The sequence below is a fragment of the Hippoglossus hippoglossus genome, chromosome 5, assembly GCF_009819705.1.
Source record: "Hippoglossus hippoglossus isolate fHipHip1 chromosome 5, fHipHip1.pri, whole genome shotgun sequence".
NCBI lineage: Eukaryota > Metazoa > Chordata > Actinopteri > Pleuronectiformes > Pleuronectidae > Hippoglossus > Hippoglossus hippoglossus.
Genome location: NC_047155.1, coordinates 11195128 through 11210543, shown reverse-complemented (window position 1 = coordinate 11210543; position 15416 = coordinate 11195128). Strand labels below are relative to the sequence as shown.

General features: G+C 40.4%; 1 protein-coding gene across 4 annotated transcripts in view; it reads left to right on the top strand.

Moving 5' to 3' along the window:
• The window catches only part of kcnab2a (potassium voltage-gated channel, shaker-related subfamily, beta member 2 a), a 76738-nt gene that overhangs the window by 16910 nt on the left and 44412 nt on the right, over nucleotides 1-15416 (top strand). For 2 of the 4 annotated variants that reach the window (XM_034586468.1, XM_034586467.1), the window contains exons 2-3: nucleotides 10106-10273; nucleotides 12167-12208. In XM_034586468.1, the coding sequence (XP_034442359.1) occupies nucleotides 10197-10273; nucleotides 12167-12208 (119 nt within the window). In that variant the 5' untranslated portion in view covers nucleotides 10106-10196. Of the gene's footprint in view, nucleotides 1-10105; nucleotides 10274-12166; nucleotides 12209-14671; nucleotides 14767-15416 lie in introns of those variants that run through there. The other 2 variants (XM_034586469.1, XM_034586466.1) reach the window with 2 other exon arrangements.

Sequence of the window (15416 nt, the reverse complement as noted above, 5' to 3'; positions counted from 1 at the left end):
GAGTAACTTTATCAAGCAATTAGTTGCAATACTCTCTGGAGTCAAGAAAGATAAGTGAATGATGTTTCCTCTCTGGAGCCACGACAAAGAGCAGTTTTTGTTTCAAGAGAGCAGCTGCACTAGTGTCCTGAGGTGGTATTTGTGTGTGTGAAAAGTGACCCTGCCAAGTCATCCGTGAGTAAGTCAGTTCTGCACACATATATGTGATCATAAGGTTGGAAGCCTGTGCACTCCATGCTTTATATACGGGAGGATTTTCATAATGTTGGGGCTACAATGATGGCTAAAGGAGGACGTAATGCTGCAGTCCTTCACCATCTCTCAGCTGAAAACCACAGTAAAGGCGGCAACCTCCCTCAGCTGGCATTTAAAGTCTGTGTGAATCACACATACTCTGTCAGACAGGCAGATTGTCTGTGCTTCACAAATCTCCAGCTTTTTTCTGCTATTTTAAAGGCACAGTATGGACCCCAGCTGAACCTGAATGGTCTTTCTGCCAAACAGACGTGGCATCAATCCTTTGTTTGCGTGCCATTTGGAATGCCCCAAAAACTAATCCACATCCCTTAACATAGGAGCAATAAATCTGGTTTTCTCATCACAAGTAATCTTTTGGAATTTGGAAACGTCCTCGACTGAGGCTCTGGGATACGCAAGCAAAGTTGTCGACAAGGATCCTTTACATTTAGTTATTAAGGAGAGGGAGTCTGAAAGAGCTTTCACTGACTATCATTATAACATCTTCAAGTGATTTGCACAAACAGCTTCCTGTTTGTAAATATTTCAGATTTTCCCCAACAATGAATGTGCGTGCTTTTATTAACATGTGCAGTATGTGCTTAATGTGACTGAGTGTGTTGGTCATCCTTGTCAACACTACCACCCTGAGTGGGCAAAGTAGCATGGTCTGTGTGAGTGAAGAATGTGGGTGAGTGGGTGTTTATACTGCATGTGTAATTTGGCAGTTTGTCACAATTCTTCACTTTAATCCTGTGACACATTGACAGTTTATGTACGGGAGGCTGCAGCACAGTGGACAGCGACAGTTCTTTTGAGGGGAATGAATTCATTACCTCAGGTTGGAGCTCTTTATATTTTTTGCTTTTCAATATGTTGTCACATGTCTGTCGAACACAAGTACTTGAAATGGCCAATTTTGTTATTACCCTGGATGCAGGGGGTTTAGTGATCGGTATGTCCGTCCTTCTATGCATCTGTAATGATTTTATTTTTCGAGAGCAGAGCTGTTCCTCAGCCATTAAGAGGTGAATAAAGAGGTTGTTTAGTTTCAATGACTGCTCCGGGAAAATTCTATTGCTCATTGTGAACTGCATTTGCAGATTTAGATGAATTGTAAATGTTTCTACAGTTAACAAATTTCAATTAGATTGAATTGATGATGTCTCCCCAACATATAATCTGAGGTGATATAATGATCAGTATGTCTGTCTGTCCATCTGTAACAATTACAACTACCAGGTAGTAAGGTCATGCTTTTTGATATCTTGGGTTTCTTGAAATTGTATTTGTTTCTTGGCCGGAAATTGAGTGTAGTATCTCATCTCAGACACCACGCAGCATTCTGTTTACAGGGTATGGATATGAAGGGATTCATTTGTCATCGCTGCCAATGAATTACAGAATTAGTCTATACTCAGCACCTGCACACTAAATAAACTATGCAGATAGACAAACTGTAGTGACCATAAAATCCTGGGCAGCTCTCAGGGTATAGGGTAAGAAGATTATCTGCTTGTTTTAGCATGGCTTATTCTATTTTTATGATTATTCTAATTTAAAATGACATGAATTTGATGTGTACTTTTCTGGTTTGTGTGTGTCTGTATTCTTGCTTTATACTGATGACTCTTGTTTGGATTGGAGAGAGAGGCACTCTATTGAAGGTTTGACATTTCTTAAATGTCATCTAAATGTTTTGGTGAATATTTGAATTCCAACCTCATAAAATATTCTGATTTCATTAATGAATATGGTTTAAAAAATTAATCAGGCTTACCAGGCTATTGATCTTTAAATACATTGATAACATGGTTGAGTGAACCTTATAATGGGATACATGTCATGTTGTTGCCTGAATCTCTTGTCTTGTGTTGCAATGACTGTAATCGTATACCCACAGTCTGAAGACAAGCAGATTGGGATTAGGTTAATTGCAGACTCTAAATTGACCATATGTTTTAATGTAGGTAAGCGTGCCCTGCCTCTGGCCCTATGCCAGCTAGGATTGGCTCCAGCCAAGGGTAAGCTGTATAGATAATGGATTGATGGATATTTGTTCTTTAATAGAAAACACATAGAACACATTATTGGTAGACACGGAAAACGAAGATAATGAGAGAGGGAGGATGATTTCCAGCCTTAGGATGTTGTGATCACAAAGTCAGCTTCTTGAACCCCCAGGCCCCCACTAGGACACCCATAACCAATTAATTTAGACTGAATTACCTTGAAACCTACAATGATGGTGCTGAATAGAAGCTAGACTGCATCAAAGTGAAGACCGGGGGTGCTTTTCTTATTGTGCAGTGATCAGCCAACACTGTGGTAGGACTTTAAGTGAGATGTGTGAAAGCACATTCGCAGCAGCACGAGATGTAAAAGTAAGTGCAAGACAATGCCAGCCCCTCTTACATTTTTCAGTTCTTAAGTGACCTTGCAGTGGTTAGGATGACACACAGCGGAATAAGAAAAGCACATCTTGTAACAGTAAAGTGGCAGTGTGGTGATGTACAGAGACCATCCAATCACTTAAAGGTCACAGGTTTCATCTTTGGTTTCCTACATCAAGAAACAGACCTTCTGTAGACTCTTTATTAACACATGGTTAGTAGTTTTTGGTTATGTTGTCAAATAAAAGCATACATTTTTATTAAGATGTTTTGTGACCGACATTCTGTCCCCATGTTTTAATACAGCAGTCGTGAAAATTGTGCAAAAAAGTATTTTAGCATTTTGTCCGAGATATGCAAGTGCAAAACTGTGGAATTAAATTCAAAATGTATGTCACATTTTTACCATGTTATCAAGTATTTAAGTTTTACTTTATTTAGTGAAAGCCATGTGAAAGTTGCTTGAGAAGACGGCAGTGCAGCTCTGAGAGAGACATAGCAGAGGTGATGCAATGCTGTTTTGCACCATAGGGCCTCCCTAGACTAGCCTGCTCTCTAGTGCCTACTCAGCTTTTTCCCCTCGATGTTGACTGCGGTTTTCTCTTCTGCTTTCTTTCCTGCCAGAAAATATAGAATGGGCAATGCACCCCCCCAGTTTTTTTGCTCACCTGCTCCTCTGAAGGCATGTGTTAGTTGCTAGTAGCTGTCGGCTGCCTCTCCTGGGGCCACTCAGACACTGTTTAAGAGCCGCCAGCCACTTGCTGCATTTGCGCCAGATTTCATTAGGAACTCTGGACCAGGCTCACAATGTTTTCCATGTCAGTGAGAAACCGCATCTGTTAGAGTAGCATTGTAGCATCCTGAGGGAGAAGAATTTATTCTGTGTGGCAGGAAAATAAAATACTCGAGATATCAATGGCTTGTATGTGGAGACATTAGGATGATGCATGGGAAAACCTTGTGAGTTAATTGTGACACAAGACATTGTGAAAATAAATATTAAAGCTGCTGAAGTTAAGATTAAGTGTTTTGTTTAGTATCTGATGTACTGTATCAGTACTGTGAATATAAGCTGCAGCCATCGCCTAGCAACACAGCTATGGACAAAAATGTTGAAAAGATGTTTACCGTTAGCTGTTAGGTCAAGTACTTGCATAGAAAAATTGAATTCTCCCTACGTTTTGGTATATTGCCATGTTTTGCTTATCTTACATTTCTGATGCAGTTGCTTGCAGTTGTGATTTAAACAGGCAGTTGAACCAGCCAGGAAAGGTAAGAACTCAGCTCAGGACATATTGCATAAGGATGTTTTAAAGTGCACGTGGGGTGTGGTCTGAAAGCAAAAACCTACGTCAACTGGTTTTATCATATGGTAAAAAGATCAGTCTAACACCATGATCCTACATACAGCTTCTCAGTCCTCGTCCAGTCTTGATGGACACTTGCAGTTTAAATACCACAAGCTAAGTGCAGAAGTGTGAAGCCGGAACAAGACAGTAACATCACACTTGTCTCTCTTAGGCTGAAGAAAAGAAAGATGGTTTCATATTTCTACTGCAGTGTGGTTCACTGCAGTGTGTTCTCTGCAGTGCTTACAAAGGCATCATTTTAGCTTCACAGGCCCATGTTCGCAGTTCAGTCTATACTGTACTTGCCAACTCGCTTGTAATATTCCACTCACTCCTTTTGTATTTGTCTTGACTTGTGTTTGTAGTGGATGATATTTCTGTCACAGCTTCTGTAGCACCATATGATAATGTTAGGGACTGACTATAAGTCAGCACAATATACAGTAGGTATAGCACATAGCACATAATGTTGCGCTAGGACACAGAGTGCTGATTCATCTTCATGATGTCAGTGATACAGGCAACCTGCATGGGGCCATACATCTAATAGCGTATTCAAACCAGGTAGTGTTAACTGGACTTAATCCTTTACACACAAAGGTAAAAGGATTGTTCATGTTTCTGCCTCCTTTCTTGAGGAACATCTAGAATTATTGGACAGTTTGAAAAGTAGTGAAATTTGTTAGTGTAGCATTATCTGATTTGTTTTTCGACACATACCAAAAATAAGATCAGGCGACACCTGACAACACTTTGTTGGGGTGATGAGTCATTACAATAGACTGTATATGAAGATGGACAAGACATGATGGCTCCCAAAAAGTGAACCCAAAGAATCTTGATCACTACATAAACGCTTCCACTACCTGGCTGCTGTGTTGGTCATATCGATAGGACATGAAAAAAGTTCAAAGTTAAAGTACACGTCAAATAAAATGTCATCATATGGTTCCTGTCCTTTTAGGAACTTAATTACACTGATGAATGTCCCAAGTGTTTATTTTTCAGTTCAGTTGGAATTAGATATTTGGTGCTGTAAAAAAGGGCTGAAACATCATGATTTGCAGCTGTGACCGACTAGAAGCAATTGGTCAAGCACGTGTATTGGCAGGACCTCGCTACTGCAGCTCCATCCCCCAATCACTGCTGTGCATACTTTGACTCCAAATGCCCAAGATGGCTGTGTTTGTATCCTGAATATGTTGTCTTCATTTCTGGATAGTGGGAGGAAATGGAGACAATTCATCCATCTCTATATTCAGTCAATGGTCATTGCATTTGTGTGCACACACAGCAAATCCATTAAAAACAAGAGCTTGATTCAATAAAAACTAAAGAAAAAACTAATAATGTAATCGTATTGGTTCTTCAGTGTATAATGCCTTTTATTAGACCTTATTCGACCTTGAACTCTAATCTATGTAGGCTCACTGACAGCAGCTGATGATGGCCATGGCTTAAAGTTTGATTATAACGTGGTAAACCTCTATGTAAAACAGCTGCGGCTGCCCTAGAATTTAATGATTTCTGACAGCAGAGCTCTCAGTTGCGCTTTTAACTTCTTTTAACTGGGGGAGGAGGATTTATATCAGAACTTTGCTGTATAAATAGGCTATTTATGTAAATTGCCGTTAGTTCTTTTTTTCTCTGCTGGCAGCCAGTGACCTGCAACTGCCTCTGTAATCAAGGGCCCTCCACAGCTTAGCAGAGAGGGAGGCCATTTATAAAAGCCTAAACTGTCGGGCCGATGATGAGAGAGTATAGATGATGCACTGACATGGATTCACATCTTTCACATCTTCACATGCTTTTGAGTTGCGTCCTCTGATGAATGTTACTGAAGAAGAAGAAGAAGTAGAAGAAGAAGAGGAGATTCCGTCTGAATCCTCTTTGTAGCCGGATGGAGAACACGGTTAGCTTTTCTCTTTCTTTCTCTGCCTGACTGAACTCCCATGTAGGATATCCCCGGCAGTTCTCGTCTGTTAGCCTGTCTCCCTCTTCCACAGCCATCTGCTTGGGTCCGTGTGTGTTTTCTGCAGCTGCCAACATACTACACAACACCGTGCCGTGCTTTCCAGGCCAGCACTGACTGCCTGCCTGCTTGCCTTGCTCACGTAAGCCCTGTCTCAAGAGGGAATTCACTCAGGCTGGGTGTAGGTGGATTTGTGGATGGAGAGCATGAAGAACTGCCTTTTGTGACTCATTTTTTTCGTTGTCTAGAAGAGACTGAGGTCTATGAGGTAAGCTATCAGAGGCTATGGAGATACATCTTTCCCAGTCCATCCAGTCTTTTCTGTGACAACTGCCTCTGTCTAGTTGTAATGAAATAAGTCTATAGTGGATTTTGTATACAATATATAATATTTGGAGATGTTCTAATACAAATTTCCATTCCCAATAGTGATTCCAAAGATTTTGCACATTGGCTGATATTGTGTACTGATCTGATAACAGTGCATAAAATAAATGTGTTGTACTTGTTGGACTTTCCACTGTGAAGTATTGATAGTTTGCCTACATTTTAGCTAGCTCTGGATGAAGCTTCATCAAATCACCTCTTCTTTGCTGCTCTTAAAAAGAGAATAGTAAAATCTTTTACACAAGTATATAATATGAACAAGTATTTTTGGTAACTGTTAGTGTCTACCCATCCTGTATTTGATATAATGTTGCGCATTATTTTGTGATACTTTTTGCACATTTATACTTTGCACATCTATACTTACAATTTTGGAATATGTTTGTGACTTATTGTACGAAGTTGATCAATCAGGATGTTTTCACTGGAGTGCTATTCATATTATCAGTTTCCCTGGATGTCCATGTATGGCATGTTTAGAAATGTTTAAAAGCTCAACACGAGATTTGCATCATAGACAGAGATTTGGAGATTGGGCAACAAAATACAGATCCTGTGTTTCTCTCTTTTTTATTTTTAGACAACTAAAATGAACAGTGCACATACCTGCGTGGGGTATTGCAGTGAAACAATTTGAAATGACATGTAGCCTTGATGCTTCAGGCTGAGTTCAGATCAACAAAACACTGCATCAAAAACGCAAGGGGTTGTCGTTGCATTGGAGTGGGCGTTTTGCTACAGGATACTGGTGAGATGAGTAAATACAAACCAGGAAGTCGATTTTCAAGGCTCATCAGGCAAAGACACTATTATATTCCTCGTCTTGACAGAAAGGAGCAGATGATAGTTTGAAGAAATTTGGATATGCAAAACTACTATTGTAGGAACAGCCATTGTTTTCCTTTTCGATTGTCACATGGCTTTTAGTTTTTAAATCCAGATCTGAGTGTTTTGACAAAGGCAGCTTGTATTCAAATGTTCTCCCACATTTTCTTTTTACTTTCTTCCTTCTCTTTCTCTGTCGGCAGTTTAATCTGCAAAGTGCACCTTGGCCCATTAGTGCAGTAAATCTGAGCCCTCTAACTTGAGCCAGGATGAGTCTGTAATGTACCGCATTGCTGCAGTCAGCAGCAGCGTCCTCTCAAACTGCAGTTCACTACAGGCAGCTCTGTGAGACTGCTGCATTGCTCTACAATATGCTACACTCCGTGATCCAGTCAGTGATCAGGTGTAAACACTTTTGTGCTGCATCTAAATAGGATAAAACAACTGATCACTTGCTATATCACACTGCAGAGAGTAAAAGTAGTTACTGGACCCAAGAGGCCCCATGTGGTAGCTTTCCTAATTTACAGTATACAACCATGTGCTCATTGGATGGGTCAGGTTGTGCTTCGCAGTTGATTTTAGTTTTGTGCTGCACAACTTGCAGTGAACTGTCTTTTTCAATGATGTATTTTACTCATGATTCAAGCATCTTCCTAACACGGCATTTATTGCACTATTGTACGTCCTGGCAGAGGAATCCCTCACATGTGTCTCTCTGAGGTTTTGATGTTTTTTTCCCCCCTGTTAATAGGGTTTTTTGGTATTTTTTCCTTACTCTTGTTGAGGGTTAAGGACAGGTTCTCAGGAATTATATTTGGTCATACTAAGACTATTCCCTTATACAGTTTCATAAGACTTAAAGATCCTAGCCTTTGCCAATAGCAAACTGACATATGACACAGAAGATGTTGAACATGTAATTTCTATCAGTCTTAATTGATAATTAGCCTAAAAATAACCTAAATTCTAAGAGCAATCGTAAGAAGCCTTTTCTTTAAGACAGGTACTTTCATTGCCCACTATGCAATCCACCATTTTTTTTAAATCCCCACCAGTAACGAATGATCCAGGAGAACTTTGCTGTGTAGTAGATCTACTGCCATGTCTTCCCAATCAGGGTCATGCCACCATCTTCACCTGATGAGCAGGGATGAGCTGTGACCCATCACAGCGTAAGTGAAATGAAAAGGCAGCGAGTGTTAAATGAGTCCTTGGAAACAGGGGACTACTAACTGGCTGTCTGGGAAATTGATGGAGGGAGAAAGTCACCTTCACATTATCGCTATGATGTCTGCTATGAGCAGTGACTCACGTGAGTGCAGCCGCTGGTTAAATAGGGTAGCACGGACTGCTCAACTCTCAGCTTTGTGAGGGTGACAGAGGTACCACGCTCGCCGCTGATCTCATTTTATTTTATCCACTTCAGTAAAGTGGACTAGAACATCAGCAGTGCGGCTGGTCCCCCTCCCAGGCCTTGGTGCTGACTTGAAATGCCTGGATGAAGTATTTTACTTGTCACAAAAGCATCTGATCTGTGTATCCTTAACCAGCCACCCAACCCTCATTGATGCCCAGCTTCCTAGCTGTTGCCCTCTTTACAGCAGTGGCCTGCTTCTTGGGCAGACACTTTGAATTATTCATAGAATCGCATTAAGCAGTGCATTGGCCATGGTTTGCTGTCTTGCACACACAGTGTACAGTAGCCATTGGGATGATGAAGGAGGATAAAGATCCTAATATGCATATGTGCTGCTTGTTGTTTCTGCCTGGATTTTAACCACATTTTACAGTGGTGCTGTTCTGTGTTGTGGTTATCATTCTCTCTGAATAGGTTGATGTTCAGGTCAATCCAGAGTGGTATTCATAGCCCTCTAAAGATGTTAAAATCTCGCAGCTGTAAACTACAGAGGTTCTGTTGGTCCGATGGTTTATTCATTCAGCTCATGTCCACAGAATGAGAACATCACCCCATCTAGTGGTGGAGGAATGTAGCAGCCCCATGAAAAAGGAGAAATTATGTCAAACTAGGATGGGACTCAGTGGAGTCCATATTTGCCAAGGCCTAACACACTCACTAATCAAAATGAATTTCTTGTGTCGTGCACCACCCCTCCACAAAAGTTAATGGAAATTGCTTGAGTAGTCTTTCTGTTATCCTGCTAACTAACAAATAGCAGATGAAAATCGAACCCCTCGGCGGAGGTGATAAACTTACCTACATATCTTTTCTTGACTGCGATTTTTGCTTTACCTAATATTGTTTTATGTTTGAGTGCAGTTCAGCAATATCAATAAAAAAAGACCAAAATCAAAGTGACATTTTTGATCATGTTTTAGTTCCCTTACCTACCATCCTGCAACAGTTGAAATGTTGGCTGTCAGCAACTTCTATTGGCTGCAATTTATCAGCACTACTCCCTGTATTACATTTGCACTATTTTTTACTAAGAAGGATCTTGACATCCGCATTTTACCAAGTGGCTCCTGACCAACAGGACAGCAGGCTGGGTCTTCCCCCCCCCCCCCCCCCCCCCCCCCCCCGTTGTGGGAGTGTTGGCGCGCTGTTGTTTAATTAACCTCTCAGACTCCTGACCTTGTCTGGGACGTGCTGATCATCAAATATGCTTAATATTTTCATGGGGAGGGGCCGTCGACACCGTCTTGTGTGTCTTGTCCAGTCGACATAATAGTAATCCGTCACTAATTAGAATTCCTGGGTTAAATCACTGAACGTACTTGCCAGATCTAAGTGCCAGACAGATCCACTCAGCATTATAGCAACACATTCAATGTTTTCAGATGGCATGACTAACCCAGTATTGGAGTTGACCAGCTGCAACTGAGTGGCCAAGGTTACGTGCAGGTTATATTGTTGCAGACATAAAAACCCCATCACTATCTGACATACATGCGTGTCTGTCTCTCTCTGTTATTTCCAGAAGCTCTGCTCAGTGACAGGCATTACACTGTGGTCCCATTCAAAGAACACCGTCCCTGGCAGGCTGGCCACTGCCCCTCCCTCCTGCCTCCATGTATCCTGAATCTACCACAGACTCCCCTGCTCGCCTCTCCCTCCGACAGACTGGCTCACCGGGCATGATCTACAGGTGAGTCGATGGACACATGCTGTATGCGTAGACATGACACAATTCAGTAAATCTTGTACATGTACACCCATATGCCAGTTATTAAAGTTTAAGAAACTTGTTCCTCAACATTTAATCGAAAGAATCGACTGTAGATTATTTGCAGCAGTTTATTTGCTACTGCACTTTGTGAAGCTGGTTGCTTCTGCCCAGTAACCTGTGTTGTTGTGAGAAGAAGTCAATGCGTGGTTTGCTCTTTACTGAACGAAGACTTTGAGCAGAAACTCATGTGTGTACCCTGTGTTATGTTTACGTCTATTATTACCTAAATAAATCCATGCAGCAATTACATTTGAAATGTTTAATTTGGTTCTGTTAGGCCACCTATTACAAATATAAAAAGAGATTTTCAGAGTACTGATTTACAGAGAGCGAATGACACAAAGCTTCTTTTGTTATGCAGTGTAACTGAAAACGAACACAAATCTAGGAATTCACAATAATCACTTCCTTTGAATAGCTCAAATCTAAAGTCTTTCATAATGGTAAACGTTGACATTTTGTGTGTGAAAATACTTCAAAGTTGATGACATTTATCTAGATTTGGCATCAGAAATCATTTCTTCTTTACCGCACTAAAAACATTACTTGCCAGTGGAAGTACAGCACAACTGCTATTTGTGGTGGCGTAGAAGAAATGATTTCCAAGAAAAGAAAACTGCAGTTTTACCTGACTGAAATTAATATACTTTAAAGGCATAATAACGGATCAGTACATAGATTTGCATATTCACCAATGACAGACATGGCATTTTCAGCATCGTCGGAGATGTGACAACAACACAAACTATGGTATCTCTGACACACACACACACACACACACACACACACACACACACACACACACACACGCAGATTTAATATCAGTCACTTATTCAGTCAATCTCTCACACAGCTCATGGAGAGGAAATTGAGGACATTTTGATTCATGGTTATTTACTGTAGTTATAGTCATTACCTGCTGAACCTTTATCCTACCTTCCCCCGAACTGTAATGACGACTCAGATCACTTTGGCGTGGCTTGAGTGTATTTTACAGTGCTAACACATTAAGTAACACCAAACACCCTGTGTACCTTCCTTGTAAAGTCTGTGTTGCGTTCACTCCATGGGAACAGCAGATTGGACAGCCGTTGCTAATTTGTACATTTTACCTTGCACTTTCATAATTCACCAGCATGTGGCACTAGAGATTCATCAGCTTGTATCATTAGAAAGCATCTGCTCCAATCCTCAAGCAACTTCATGGCTGTGTTACACATCACCTCCAGGTTGTCCAGATTGGGCACCATGGCTGTCAGCTGTGGGTTTTGTGACACTTTTATTAAAGCAGTTTGACAGCTGTTGAAATATTGTGTGTTATAAACCTTTCATTTTGCCTTTACTGGGATATCTGTTGCATTGAGGCATCAGGGACAGCCTGTTATACTGCCATACACCAATCCGTTATACCATTTTCACAGTTTGTCATGCTGGTCATCGTATAATGTGTGTGGCATACACTTTATTTCATGAGTTGAGATGAAGATGAAGTTGTGAAAAGAAGATACTGATCTTATAATTCATATCTAAATTTTTAATCTCAAGAATATTCTGAGATGAGTAGAAACGGTGAGATCAGGTAGCTGGATGTAATTTAGATGCAGACAAAATTATTTTCTTTTGTTTTGAAATCTGCACAATTAACATCGCTTTTCACTTCTAATGCGGTTTATCTATTTCCTCCTACTTTACTCTTCCATATTTTATGCTGTCCGTCTGCATCTTCATTCCAAACCACTGCTAACTTCTTCCCTTTCCTGCCTTTATTAACTGAATCTTTCCTTTTTTCCTCCTTCCCCCTGACGTCTTCAGTGCTCGTTATGGGAGCCCCAAACGACAGCTGCAGTTCTACAGGTACTTGTCTGTCTCTATATCTGCCGGTTTGTTGTCGAAGAGCAGGGTGATTATTTGTGTGTATGTGTGTGAGGCGTTTACCCTTTTCATTTGTATATGATACATTTATAACATTTTGTTCTAGTTTTATTTGACTTTTATAACCTTGCACTAGAGACGCTCTGTTCCGTCATATAAAACCTTACATCCATTAGTAAACCTCTGCAGCATAGATAACACTTATCATCTACTATTTAGCTGGCAATGCACTATCCAGCTTAAACCTGATAGGGGTGATGATGGATTTAGTTGCAAGGCTGCTCACAAAACCTGTGAATCAACAGTAACTGTCTGAGTTTTTGTTTTATATTTTCCCCTATATTTCAGTTTTTTCAGCAGTGACATTTGAGACATCCACCGCAGTGCTTCTTTACTGAACTGATATCGAGGCACTTTTTAAAAAATGTTCATGATTAAGCAGATAGTCATTCATAATTCAGTAATTCAAGTGCATGTGTGGGAGCTGGTACTTACTCCTGCAATAGGGTGTTTTCAGGTGGTCAGTCGTTCCGCTGCTTTAGAGTAGGATCAGGTTTTATGGTCTCATATCAGGCCTTACTTTGCTGATCCAGTTCTAAAAAGCCCTGACTGTGTGGATCTGCTTGTAATGAGCTCACTATTGGATTTTTATCTTGGCGTCTTGCACATTTCTGTCCTTTTTTTAAAGCACAAACCGTCCAACAAGCTGCTCCCCTGCCCTACGTACAGCAGGATCGATTAAGCCCCTTATCTGTTTAGGTCCATCAGTCTGTGACTGCCTCACAGACTGATGCTGGGAAGGGAAGTTTTGGTTCAATTTCAGTGGTCATTTCTATATCATAACACACACAAACTGTAGTGCTGCAAACATAATGACTGTCAGACCCTCACCAGGTTGCAAATAAACTCTCAAAGTTTTATCCCACTATGATGGAATCCAAGTCCTCCCTCTGCTTCAACTTCACAATGATCATTTAGGGCATATTGTTTACATCTTTTTTCACTTTGGTGTTGCATTATTGAGTCATAGATCTTTACTGTTTTGTAACAGTGACTGTTGTCCACAGCCATTTCACACTGGCCTTTATGCTTCTGAACTAAAGATGCTTTTAGTGAAGTATTTCCGGCTCTGGCTATTGTTCAACCTTTTTACAGTTTTCAGGGGACTGAGTGCTTTCCTGACGGGGAGGGTCGTTGACTTGACCACTACAGTCTCCTCTTTATACATCACGGATAAATAGATCATGTGCAATAAAGTCTTGCAGCAAATGGGTCATTTTTAAGACTCGTATTTCAGGGGTGATGTCACCATTTTTGTTGAAACAAATATATTTAGTGTTAATGTTCTTTGCATTTTACACAAGTTCAAATTCTACAACTGAAAGTCACACCTTGAGTTACAGAACTGAGGTATACCAGTTTTCGTTTGGTAAATAACAAAATTTATTAGATTATTAGATATGTAATGCCCATATTATGTTGTATTACCATTCTATGAACATGTTTCTACTTTTGAAAATATTTCAAAATTTATATTGACAAATATTTCACAATAGAAAATGTGCATTGTCTCTGTTTGTTTGCATATATCTGTGCTGTATTTTAAATCATAAAATGCTCTCGCAAATCAAAAAAATGGAAACTTTAAAACTAGAGCTTGCAAAAAACAGTATTTTATTTGTCTGCACTCTGCAGATATCTGCTGTCGCTGGCATTGATGGCAATTTTGTTATAATATATATTTGAATAACATAAAGTAAGTAAGTGTTCATTAGGGTCTTGTTTATTATCAGGGATGATGATGATAAATATGGACTCTCCTGTAAGTACATAGGAAGCTTTCCTCTGTTTTCCAAATAACGTCAATATAGGGTCATGTGTATATATAAATATATCTTCAGTGTCTTATTCAGGTGCTGCACAGTTCTGTGTTCAGATGCATTGTAATGTGAACCACTGATTTTGGACATTGACCTGAACACTGCTGCCGAGATGCTGCAGGCTTAACCAGTGTGGTTTTCGTAGTGCCTTGGTTAGAGAGTCCTTGAACATGCTTGGTGATTTATCTTTCTCTCTGTGTGTGTGTCCGTATCGTGTATGTTTGCTTGACACTGTGTGTTTGTGTGTGTTTCGTATGCAGACAACACTCAGACCCTCATTATAGTCCAGCTCTTAGTATTCTTTCCTGTGGAACAACAATCAGAGGCTTTTAGCGCAAAAGCTTTGGTGAATAATTCAAGGCTGATATTATTTGCTGCGGTTAGCAGAAACAAGACAGGCTGCTAAATGACATAAATGGATTTCTACCATGAGATCTCTCGGGGAGCGGAGGAGGCGGAGAGGTGTTGGTTGTGGACATAGAGTATGGTCCAAGTGGTGAGGGGAGGGAAGGGATGCACTCTCTCATTCACTAATAGGTTTAGACGTTTCCTAGTAAGACACTCCCAGTTTGGGTGGACCCGCTTCATCACTGTCTGCAGTGTGTGTTTATAAGAGCAGACTGGAACCCCACGCTCATGAGCCGACCCCCAAGAAATCGGGTGAGTTTGAGGAAAGGTTTTCACTGATCAGGAGTGTTTGTTTGCGTGTGTTCTGTGTGTGTGAGCGGTTGGTGGAGCATTGATAGTGTGTGTGCGTGTGTGTGCGTGCATGCTGCCTAGCTTGAAGTATGCTTTATTTACATCTTCTGTCTCTATGTGAGGAAACCAACTGTTCAGTATAGCGCTTATTTAAATTTAGAGAGTCGATGATGGCATGATCGGTTTGGATTAATTTCATTAATTAACATTTTGACTCTTGGTATTTTACAGTCTCTATACATTCATTTATACAAGATGTTTTAGATTAAATGCTGTTTCATTACCGCTTTGAAATCTGAGTTTAAGGGAAGGTTTGATGTCAGCGTTACACCGTGAGTCATTTTCCCTGAGACAGCGAACCTTTAGACCTTCCAGGATATTTCAAACCAGCAGTAAATTCCTTTATCTTATTCTCAGTTGTGGTGGATTGACAGTGACCCAAACAAAGACTAATGCTTTGTAGGAATCCAGATTAAATTTCCTTTATTGAAATGCAAGGGTAATGGCACTTAGAGTAATTTCAGATTTTTGTCAGGCCAGAAACTCTTTATCATGTCGTATGTTAATATTTGATGGATACTTTGTTTATAAAAACTTTTACAATCATAATC